This window comes from Pocillopora verrucosa, chromosome 12, assembly GCF_036669915.1.
Source record: "Pocillopora verrucosa isolate sample1 chromosome 12, ASM3666991v2, whole genome shotgun sequence".
Taxonomy (NCBI): domain Eukaryota; kingdom Metazoa; phylum Cnidaria; class Anthozoa; order Scleractinia; family Pocilloporidae; genus Pocillopora; species Pocillopora verrucosa.
This window is the reverse complement of record NC_089323.1, coordinates 12,881,857-12,894,250: the sequence shown is the minus strand read 5'-3', so window position 1 is coordinate 12,894,250 and position 12,394 is coordinate 12,881,857. Positions and strand designations below refer to the sequence as shown.

At 37.3% G+C, this 12,394-nt stretch overlaps 1 protein-coding gene across 1 annotated transcript; it reads left to right on the top strand.

The window, feature by feature from the left end:
- The first annotated feature begins 524 nt into the window (after nt 1–524).
- On the top strand, nt 525–9,261 carry LOC131773204 (uncharacterized). The gene is made up of 3 exons (XM_066158882.1): nt 525–2,676; nt 6,678–6,743; nt 8,942–9,261. The coding sequence occupies exons 1-3, from the start codon at nt 525–527 to the stop codon at nt 9,259–9,261; spliced, it is 2,538 nt and encodes an 845-aa protein (XP_066014979.1).
- The last annotated feature ends 3,133 nt before the right edge of the window (nt 9,262–12,394 follow it).

Sequence of the window (12,394 nt, the reverse complement as noted above, 5' to 3'; positions counted from 1 at the left end):
CTGAAGCTAAGTGACACCAGTAACAACTTTTTTTTTCTTTTTAATTTCAGCCTTCGTTGGTAATGTCGCCGTGTTATCTCACTTATTTCCCATTTGTCTCAATAGAAATGAAATAAACGTCGTTGTTGTGAATAAGCCGGTTTGTGTAGACTTTCCAAGCATAGTAATGAGTAGATTTATCAGAACAATAAGAGTCCCCTTTTTTGAAGTTTTTATCAAAATCTAATACTAAATATATCACGGGTTAGCACAATTAGCTGAAAAAGTTTGAATGATGGTTTTGACCGCATACCCATTCTTTTGACGATGCAGAAACCGGCGTTTTGTACATCTTAATTTTATTGCATGAACTTGCACTGATAAAGGATGGCAAAGAAAGGAACTTCCACTAAAAAGCTTCAGCTTCTTCCTGATTAATTTTGCTTTAAAAGTTTGCTTCAGTTTGAATTCATAACGCTTCTTTAATTTTTGTAATAATTTCGGCCTTGCCCTCACAGCCAAGAATCATTCCTTGTTGCATGATAATGGACACAAGATCTGTTGCTAAAGTGGACGCCTTCCCTGCCCTTGTTGCTGAGTTGCTGACAAATAACTGCGACCTGTGCTTTTTGACTGAAACTTGGCTTAAACCTATACATCCAACTCACATTGTCTGCCCCAACGGATTTTGTATGATTCGTAAAGACAAATTGGATCGTGGAGGAGGTGGCGTCGCTATTATTTGCAGAGGAGATTGGAAAATTGTACGGCTGGAGGGTCCTCTTTTCAGTGTTTTTAAATGTTTATGGCTTAGAGTTTCGACTCCTAATTCCGTCTATTATGCATGTGTTGTTTACCATCCTGATGAGTCCTTGTATGATCAAGAGGAACTGTTGGATTTTCTGACGGCTTCTTGCGAACATTTAATGGCTGTGAATCCGAATTGTACAATCATTATTGCTGGGGATGTTAATCAGCTTAAATACAAGGATTTACTTGTACATGCTTCGCTATCTCAGATGGTTAAAAGGCCGACCAGAGGAGTAAATATCCTGGATGTTTTTATGACCAATACTCCTTATCTGTGGGACAAGGTCAGGGTCTTTAAAAGTGCTATTAGGTCGGACCACAACATGGTTATTGTACGTCCACGAATATCTGCTAAGGCTAAACGTAGCAGCATACAGTTTAGAGATGTTAGAGAACATAGAAAAATTCAAATAGCTCATCTGCTTGAGAGTCATGATTGGCGGGAGGTTTTTTCTGTCACTGATTGTGAATTGAAGTGTGATGGGCTATCTAACACCCTTTGGACCATGTTTAATGAGTGTTTCCCGCTGATTTCTGTTCGTTTATCCTCAAGAGATCCTCCTTTCATTTCACCATTGGTTAAACATCTTTTGAAATTTAGGAATAGGTTGCTAAGGAGATCTAAACGGCTTCCTGTTGGCCTTGAGGACAGAATCGACCATCTTATTAGGGAAAATCAACGACATGCTGTCATGCAGGATTCTTGTATGTCTGGTAGGGGCTCGCGTGCCTGGTGGTCTACTGTCAATACCATCACTGGAAGAGATACTGAGCCCCAGTTGATTAGCTCAGTTATTCACCCAGACATCTTCAATAAGTACTTTTGTAGCATAACCTCTGACCCTGAATATATAGCCCCTGCACCAATTGATATTCCTAATGGTGCAAGAATACCTGAAATACCTCTTCAGGTTGTTACGAGTCTTCTCTCTAGGCTTAAGAGGACTGCTAGTGGCCCGGATGAGCTCCCATACTGGCTTTTTAGAGATTTCGCCTATGATCTTGCCCCTGCTATTACCGATGTGTTTAACAGCTCGCTGCGACAACATAAAGTACCATCCTCATGGAAGATGGCAGACATCAAGCCTTTACCAAAGGAATCTCCATTAACTTGCTGTACCCAGCTTCGGCCAATTTCTTTAACTGCTGTTATCATGAGACTCTTTGAACGATTGGTCTATAGGTTTGAGCTTTCCAATATTTGTAACGACTATATTGATTTTGATCAGTTTGCCTATCGTGGTGGCCATAATTTTACAATGGCTTTAATCAAATGCCAACATACACGGTTAAAGTGGCTCGATGGTAATGCTGATTTTGTTAGAATTTTTTCCTTTGACTTTAGTAAAGCGTTCGACTCTGTATCACATAATATTCTTTGTAGTAAATTGAAGCAAGTTAATATTAATCCATATGTTATTAATTGGCTTATTAGTTTTTTAGATCATAGGAAGCAGAGGGTTGTTGTCGATGGCTACAGTACTGAATATGTTTCTATAAATAGGGGCGTTCCCCAAGGTACAGTCCTGGGGCCGGTCCTATTTTCTATTTTCATTAACGATATTAAAGCTGTTAACACTGATAAGAATCGTCTAGTTAAATTTGCTGATGACATAACTGTTAGTTTGCCGATTGAGGCAAATGTAGGCTTGGATGAATCTCAAACAGAGGTCTTATCCTTTATTGAATGGTCTGAGAAGAACCGCATGAAAGTCAATCTGACGAAAACATGGGAACTTCTTTTACGAGGTAGAACTACCAAGACGCCTCCGGAACCACTTGAGATTATAGGGAGGAAAGATAAACTGAATTTATTGGGTGTTACCTTTGAGCAAGTGCCAGTTAATTGGGATACTCATATTGATTATTTACTGAGCAAGGCTAGCAGTAGGTTGTACATTTTAAGAATATGTAAATATTATGGATACTCTACGGAGAATTTGGACTTACTTTTTCAAAGTTTGATCCTTTCTGTTTTTACATATGCTACTGAGGTCTGGGGGTATGCTTTTTATAGTAAATATTTAAGTAGTATTGATAAGCTCTTTGCCAGGTGTTATAAGTTAGGTTACTGCTTAAAGCAGCATAGTATCTTGGATATTCGTCATGATAGAGATATGAAATTATGGCGAAGGATCTCTTCCACGAACACTGCCTTGAGGGATCTTTTACCTCCCCAGAGGACACGGCAGTTGAGAAGTAGGTCGCATAATTATATTCTATCTAAGGTCCAGACAAGTCGTTTTAAATCAGTGTTTATCAATAGATGTCTTTTTAATTGCAATTAATCATTATTTCTTCATGTAAATTGTTGCACGTCCGTTTGCGCAATGAATTCTAAATAAAGACCTTTATTATTATTATCATTATTATTATTATATTATTATCGGTTTTTCCCGACGCCAAAATGTCGATGTCTACTCTATTCGGTGATTTTAACATGTTCGTTTATGGCTAAATTTGGTCAAATGCAGTCTTCAGACTCTTGCGACCGGAAAGGTCCGCTGGAACCGCTCTAAAACTTGTAAAGTCTTGTACATAGCGGCAACCTGGGGCTGATTTTATCTTCCAAACAATAGACAAGAAAAAGCAGACAAAAAGTCTTCTATTTTATCAATGTAAACTTTAATCTTTTCAAAACAATGACAGAATTTCTGGTATTTTGCTTAAGTCCTATTGTGACATGAAAGGTTGGTCAACGTTTCAGCAGTCCGTTTATGGCGTGCATGATCCAAAATAGCTTTCTGCCGTCTAAGGAGGTGTATTCAGAAGGTATTTTGGATCGTGGCCAAACCCGTGAAAAATGCACGAAACGAATTGAACATTTTCGTCTCCATCCAAAATAGTTTCAAGGGGTATCGGAGAATTTTTTGACCCGGACAAACCTTTTGGTGGCAATCACTGGGTAGTTAAACAAAAGAAAGAGAAGATTCTGTTTTCTCTCCACGCCTGAAGGTGATAAGCCACTTGAGTTCTTTGGCAAAGGTAATTATTAAATGAAGAATTTAGGTTAAGTTAGAAGCATCGCCAGACTACAGGATATAGTTCTATCAATTGAATAACTTCAACTTTTTATAAATAACTTGGGCAGAGTCACTCAGTATTGTGTCTTTGATTGGCCTTAATGCCCGTGATATTTTTATATCTTTTCTAATTTGTATACACGAACGTATTTGAACGAGGTTGTACAGCCCCTTGAAGTTATCTGTTTAAATAAAGTATTGACTGATTGAATGACTGATATAGCCATCTTATAAATGATACCCAAGCTCACACATATTTTATCGTAGACTGGAAAATCATCATTTTTTAATCCTTTGAAAACACAGCCTATGTATTTAATGCTCTCACTGAAAAGTTTGAAAAAACCTCGTGAAACCCTATGAAAAGTTTCTGGCTGCAGCCTATTTATTGCATCCATGACCGTACTAAGCTCCTACCATGCAGCTGTAGGGAAGTGTTGAACGATTACTGCAATGTGATTTTACACTGTCGAGGTTGAATTTTCTTTCCACCGCAATCGTTACTAATATTGAGACTGAAGTATTGGAAGTGTTTCAAAAGGTGTGGCGAGATTGTATTCTGGCACGTCTGGGTCATGGATATAATGTATGTAAATGAATAAAAACCAATGTTCGCTCCAAGCGCAATGAAGATATGTGTACTTATGTATAGTGTGAAAATGGGTTATTCTATTACTATGTCCATGTGCTTCATACATGGACATCTGGCTCAGATATAAAGGGTTAAGCCACTGCTCGCTTTACTAAAAATAAACAAAAAAAATTGAGTGATTGATCCATCGATAGATTGACTGCCTGACAGACTTATTGACTGACTGGTTGAAGCATGTGAGTGCTCAGCCTCTTACTTTAGTAATAAAATGTATCTACTCAAAGCTTTCACGATTCTCAATACAAGTTTCTTGTCGGAGCTTTCTCGAATGATGGCGGCTAAAACACTAAAAAATCCGTATCGCTGACAGACAATGAGGTTCATACTTTTCTAGAAGGGGAAGAAAACCAATACACTAAAAAAAAAACCGAAAGTTACGTATTCAGTGGCTTTGGTGTTAGTATTTCTTTCGGCTGAGAATGGAAATCGACAACTGGAAGATTTGCCACTGGCCGATTTTGATCGTTTACCTGAAAGACTTCTTCTGTCGGTAAGAACTAAGTCCATGAAAAAGAATTTGGTAAATTAAAAAAATTATGACCATTGTTTTTGTAATCATGATTCAACACATTTTTCCATCTTAAGAGTTAGCGCCACTGCACTTTACGATTGTTATTTGGGAATTGTCAACTCATTAATTTTCATTCATTAATGAAGTCGGCTTTTCTTGTCAGTAAAGGGCTATTGCCTTTATATGATAAAAAAAAATTATACATGGTTCCTTGTAGAAACGAAATTTCTCTTCTCGTGTTCAACTCGACATCTCACTCGTTCGTTGCGCTCACTCGTGAGCTATCGAGTTAAACACTCGAAGAGAAATTCCATATCTACGCGCGCCCATGCATTATTCTCTATGTAATAAATGTTTCAGAGTGAATTTATCAGTGCCACTTGATTTGCTCCAATAAATTGGTAGCTTTCCCTGCTTAAGTTTTAGAATGAAAAGATGAATCTTACGATATATTTTGCAGAAATGAGTTCAACAACAATCTGCTAAGACTAATCAACAACTGCCTAACATTGAGCATCTAAGTTATCCTGACTTTCGATAAAAACAAAGCCTTAGCTCTGCCTCTGGCGATAAAATATCTTCTATCCCACGATTTGACCGAAAAAAGAGGTTTGTTTCTTGTCATAACTGCATATTGTATATTTTTCCTTATCCATTTGATTCTGATCTTAGCGAGCTATCTTAAACGCAGGTAAAACTGATCCGCTAGAAAGAGTCAGCCTTGTTCCTTAACTGACGCGAGTTCATAAAATTAAATACTCTGACCTCAATAATTGATCAACATATGGATCTATTGATTGATTGATTTGTCGATGATGAGATTGCATGGCTTTCTTACTGTCCTTACAGTTCAGTGCATTTAATTTGGGTATGCTATGGCACATTCACAAGTTATGTGCCCTCTTGTTATCAAAGCTAATAATCAAATGAGGAGATAACTCTCTAGAATCGAACACGAGATCCTCAAATAACTAATGGCGTCTACTTTATGGCGGATCAGTGAATACAAGCTGTTTAAGTAATTTAGTTGTAACTCATTTGTTGTTTTAATTGTGCGAAATAATTGAATCGGTTTAACAACAATCAGTGGCCATCTTTCTAACGTCGCCAGATGAAATTATATTTACTTTTTCGGTAGAGTAATTTAAGAAAAGCAAAATCAATCTTCAATTAAGACGGGAGAAGTATAAGGTTTTTGAATATAGCATGATACTTTGCATTTCCATGTTTAAAATAAACTAAATTCTCCTTGAATAGTACACTCAGCGATGAAATATTTTGGGAAGAAAACTTCTCAGATGTAAAACGCGTAATCTTTCGTCTTATTTCGCGGTAGTGATGAAAAGGACCGCCTGCTATATTTCTGTGTTTTCTGTGTTTCACCGTTCCCCAAAGTGTAAATCCTCTCTCATTAGGAGATATAAATTATACTCTAGGAAAGGAAGGAAATGGATCATTCGTAAGCCAGTAACGTATTTTGCAACGACTACTTTCGATAGTTGGAAATATTTAATAATAAGTGGCCTGCTATAGTGGCTCTCAAGGCAACATGAAACTACGCCCCATTTCATTATTTATTTTGCCTTGCCATCATACTTTTAATGGAAAAATTTGATCCTTCATTTTCTTGAAGTTTTCAAATTGTCATTATCATTATTATTAGTTCATTTTCTATTTTTTATTCTTTAAATTTTTTTGGCAGCCTTTGTGAATAACATTGCAAACGAGACTCGAAGAATTAAAATGAGGAGCAAACAACAAGGAATAGGTATGTAACATCTGGATGGTCGGTATAAAATTTTCAGTGTAGAGACTTACTTACTAAGATCTAACGCTTACTTTTTTTAATAAAGGACTGTAAGCGGGGCTTAAATGCGGCTCTTAATTTAGTAATCAGAATGAGCTCTAAAAAAATCGACGGCAAGGAATAAATCTCAAAACGTCTATTTTCAACTACTCGTTTCAGTAGTGTTCTTAGCTGCGAGGATCTCTTAATTTCATCTCTTCACCGCAGTGCAAATATATGAATTTAATATATCTAAAATCATCATTCATCACTCGGATGGTTTATTTGGACCCAGTTCCCAGTTGGCTAGTTAGCTCAATTAGTAGAGCGCTGCACCGGTATCGCAGAGGTCATGGGTTTAAATCCCGTACGGACTTTAATTTCTTTCGGGTCCTATTTTCAACTACTCGTTTCAGTAGTGTTCTCTGCCGCGAGGATCTCTTAATTTCATGTCTTACCTCATCGTAAATATATGAATTTCATATATCTAAAATCATCATACGTCTCAAAATGTTTCACCATCTGCTTCATGCAGTAAAAAGAACAGTCAGTTCACTTTTAATGCTAATGGTAGCACATAACACTATTTGTTTATTTTTTTCTGAGTTCTGTACAATTCAATTTTAAAACTCGATCGGCTTGTTCAATCTTTTCATTGAAAATATTTCCTTGTTATGAGTACATTCAGTATAAAGTTCGCTGGTCCCTTAGGAATAACAAGTCAGTGTCTGGTCAATGGTATGATCGACAGCCACATTTAGTTTTTTTTTCAAAAAATGGCCTCCTAAAAGATCAGTTAGTGCAGAGTTTTTGGCTGGTTTATCGCCCTTAAAGTCGAGATTAAGTCTTTACTTGTCTAAAAATCAATGCATTTTCGTGGAAATCAATATTTACGGAAATAGAATCCCCAGGCTTAACCTATGAAGTCCAACAAATCGTATGACACAAAATAGCAAAAATAAAATCGAGTAGAATAATGTGTTTATGGCAGTTTGAACAAATTTCATGAGTTCATTTACTTTTAACTGAAAATGAGCACAACCTACATAGATTTGAGCAGGTTTCAATCGATTAACACGCTGGAAACAGAATTCAAGGAGCTGAGAGATATATCATCCATACTTTTTTTGTGTGCGCTGTCTTCAGTCATGATTTCGAAAAGCAAAGACAAATTCTTTTTTAACCTGATCACACGACAACACCCGGCATAATTCCTTTTCCGAAAATGGGAACATATTAGCGCTAGAAAGACAGGTAACAAATCAATCTGATTGGTTGACTGCAGTTTTGGAGTCCTTCCTAATGGATCTTAAGTCTTAAGACTCCCCCTATTGATCGGTTGGTCGGTTATTAGCGGGAAGGAAAAAGGAGGGGGGGGAAAAGGGGGGGGGAAATTGTTCGAAGGAGTTGTGTCTCTGTAACACTTACCTGATTCCAGAAGAAGGCTCTGTAATACTCGAAACAAGACAAAGAACAAGCTTCGAGTAGATCTGGGAGTAAAAACTAGCAAAACTGCTCACGCTGAGTATGACTGGTTTGCGATTGGCAACGAAATGGTTAAATACCAGCTGTACATTGGCAATAAGACTAGTTCGTAAAACATTTTTTAATTTTCATTGTTTAGATTTATCTATTATTTTCCTCATCCGTTAAGAATCCCCTCTCCCTCCCTCCCTTCCCTTCCATATTAACATAGGAATAATGGTTTGTTCCTCTAACCGTCTGACTATTCTACTCACGCGGGGTTGAGTCCTAGCTTCTCTGTTGAAAACTTTAGTTTGCTTTGGAGTCTGCAGTTCAATAACAATGCAGCTACTGGACTCAGCTCTGGGAAGATACCATAGTTTGTTTAACCATCCGACTTGCTCACTTTTAATAAAATCAGGATATTTTACCCACCTCGTCGAATAATAGTTAATCAGTTATCGTCATATGCAATTGAAAGTTCGTGACTTTTATGCTAAGAGAAAACTTTTTCGTCGAAGCAGCATGTAGTTACAGTTTAAATTGAGTTTTGTTCTGATTGTTTTTAGTTCGCTTTGTTTTTTTGTTTTGTTTTGTCTGTACGTTTGTTTGTTTTGTCACAAACATCAAGCTTGACGCTTCGAAGGCGTTAGCATGATCCCAATGCTGATTCTTTTCACTTTTTCTTTTTCTTTTTTTTTTCTTTTTTGAAACAGATGAGACTGCGACCTTTGATTCCTTCGGTCCTCACAGGAATCAAGTTTTTGGTACCTGGGATAGATATCCTCATGATTGTGATGAAAAGAGAGGCGGAGGCTGGTGGTATAGTGATAGTAACTGTGCTGTCTGGTCAAATCTCAACGGGCTTTACTTTGATAATAAAACCTCGTGCGCAATCTACTGGAGTAATTTGAGTACCGTTCCAGAGGAAAGCATTCCCAGATCAGCAGAAATCCAGTCGACTTCTTTTCTTCTTTTTCTCGGTATACTGACTGAAAAGCCATTTTTCTGTTTTGTTATTGTAGACCATTCATAGGTCAAAAGATACCTTTCATTGGTCTAATTTAACTACCCTACATTCATTAATAAAGAAAGTATGTTTTTAACACAATGCTCGAGGTTAGTTTTTTCAGGTTTACCTAAGAAAGTAAAAATATAACAAGATTGAGTATTAGAAAATGTTCATACTGGTATAAAGTAGAAAAAATAATTACCTCAGTGTTGATGAAAGTGGTGGATGTGTAATTACACTTCGGTGAGTAATCGCTAACTATTGATTTTTTGACTTTAACACTCAAGGCTCCCAAACAAGTGTCATACATTGCCATATTTACTAGAGCGAGCGCTGTCCGATCTCCTCCATAAAAGTGCTAAGCCTTAGGTATAGGCCACACCTATGATTTTCCATTTGAAAACGCATACCTTTTAGGGCACGTCCACCTATTTTTAACGCTAAAACAACCAAAACTTCTGTTAGAAATGGAGATTTTGGTCCAAAAGAGGAGCCTAAAGAAAAAGTTCTGTTTTTTGGGACGACAATAAACGGAGGCTTTTGAAGAAAAAGATTGCTTTTACGTATTTGTATAGACAATAGACATTAAAAGCCAAAAAAAAAAAAAAAAAAAACCCAAACACCTTAAATGAGAGGACAACGAATTCATGTGGACAGTTAAACAAAATATTGAAACGCCTGTGTGTAGGACGAACTTTCTTACCCTTACGTATAGACGAAAGTAAATACTCATTCAGACGTTACTCTCGGTAGGTCGGGCCCTGAGAGCAGTTATACTCTTAGGCATCTCTAGAATAAGCGCTTCATCTAAGAATGATGCAGATTCAAGCAAATTCATTTTCCGGGATATCAGCGTTTTTAAAGATGCAACTGACCATAGTTCTCTTCTCTCAGGTAATTTCAGACACGGATTACAAAGGGAGTAAACTTAATGGCTCTTAAGCATAAAGCACGCCCTGAGACCCTGAAAAATACTTCCCCAAAATCAAAGGTCCAACCGAAAGAAAAGCCAATGGAGACGGCTGGGTTTGATCGATCGGTGTCCAAATTACACCTTTGCATGTTTGTCAGATCACCCATAAAATGATCGAGTAATTACGGACTCCAGCACATGATACTTTTACACCATAAAATGATACGTTAACCAATCAGTCACAGTGATTGAATTTTGTCTTACACCCAAAGTATGGCCGGATAGTTTGGGTGTAAGACAAAATTCAATCACTGTGACTGATTGGTTAACGTAAAGGTTGCCATGGTGAACCCAGCAGAGCTTCTCCTATTGTCGAGGATTTCCAATCCTACACTGATTTCTTATTTTGATTTTTGGCGATGAAGCTTTTTTAAATATTCGGAAACGGCAAAGTTATCATTAATCTCTTCATAATTTTGATGGATAAAAAAAAGAAAAAAACAAAAAAAGAAAAAAAAATTTGCGTACTCAGTTACCCTTAGTCAGCGCAAACCCCTTGAAATTGTCTTTATTATCACTTTATTATCAACATTATAACTAATTTTCCGCACATTGTTCGTTGGCATGAGGGGACGCAAGCGGCCTCAACTGTAAGTACTTTTTGGAAATGCTAGGATATTATCCTTGCATTCCGAACATTCCGAGCTGCGCGAGAGTGTCAAAATCCGTGCGTATGTCAGAAATGTCACTAGACCTAAAGTACGCTAGATGAGGACCAATAAATATGAGAAGATAAATACATTAATGCCTGATATCAAAATGTCATCAGCTAATACTTTTGTTTCACACGCAATCAATAGTGCCTTTATTCCTCGGCCGGCTCCTTTGCCTTACATTGTAGATTATAAAGAGAACTATGTCCACACAATTTATTCGCCCTCATCTGGCGTACCTTAGGTCTAGTGACATTTCTGTGACATACGCACGGATTTTGACACTCTCGCGCAGCTCGGAATGTTAGGAGTGCTAGGATCATATCCTAGCATTTCTAAAAATTACCTGCAGTTGAGACCGCTTGCGTCCCCTCATATTTAGGAAGCTGCTGATTTAACAAAGCGATCGATGAAAAAAGTTTTAAATTCCTTACTCAAAGTTACCAAGTTGTTTTCCTTGGTAACGAAAATTTATATGGATTTTAGCGAAACCATAAAATCATTTCATAGTTTGACAAAATGAAAATTTAAAAAAAACCGGTTCACGTGAAACAGATATGTAAAGAGGCTTTGCTATAGGTCCCTATTTTACCGAGGACGGCTAAGAAATACACACGGTCTTCAAACGCAGGTGCTGAGTTATTTTTCTGCTCATTAAATCTTTTGTTTGCCTCGTCCTCATTGCCGTCACCGTCGTGGTTTACGAAAGGTCCCTATTTACAGTTGTCATCTGGTATGGGATGAAGAAGATTGAAATGAACCGCAATATTTGGTATTCTGCTATTACTCGGGCTTTCCAAAGGAAACGCTCGAGTTGAAACTCGGTCTTGGTTTTTTTTTTCTTTTTTCTTTTTTCTTTTTTTTCAGAAATATGACGAAACAAGATAAAATGGTGCTAATTCGTTAAAGTAATAAACCTAACGGAGCCATTGAATATCACCTTTGTTACCTCGATGAACGTGCTGGATTTCTGTGCGTATTATATGAAATATAATGACCATTGATTGATGTGTACCATCTGATACGATATTGCGACAACCTACTGAGTTATACCTTTCAGTATACGGTATTGTTGACCCAAAAAATATAAGGTTTATTATCCACATTGAATATCACATTGTGGTTTCAGGGAACGTGGCAGATTTCCAAGCGGGTTACTCGAAATATAGTTATTATTAATGATATACACCTTCTGATGTGATACTGCTACAGAGGTATACCATGCAATATCGCTGAGTCAAGAAATATTAGGTATGCTATCATAATATTCTAATTCCGTCCTTATCAAGCAGTTTTCAATGCAGATAACACCACCACGAATTCCTCGCGAATTGCAGTGATACCTAGCACAATGAACATACAGTGCTCCGTAGAGTCGTCCTGTACTGAGCGGTTATGGTCACCCCTTGATTTATTACCTTTCCCTTACACCTCAACTTCAGCATAACGTGTAAAAGAAGCTTTGAGTTTCAAATGGAAATTAAAATAATTTGCCGTAGCGGTTTCGGTTTGCAGACGAAGCAAATTGTGG

Coding starts and splice junctions, on each gene's coding strand:
- LOC131773204 (XM_066158882.1), top strand. CDS start 525: ATGGACACAAGATCTGTTGCTAAAGTGGACGCCTTCCCTGCCCTTGTT. Junction 2,677..6,677: donor TTTACTGAGCAAGGCTAGCA/GTAGGTTGTACA, acceptor TTTTTTTGGCAG/CCTTTGTGAATAACATTGCA. Junction 6,744..8,941: donor GAGCAAACAACAAGGAATAG/GTATGTAACATC, acceptor TTTTTGAAACAG/ATGAGACTGCGACCTTTGAT.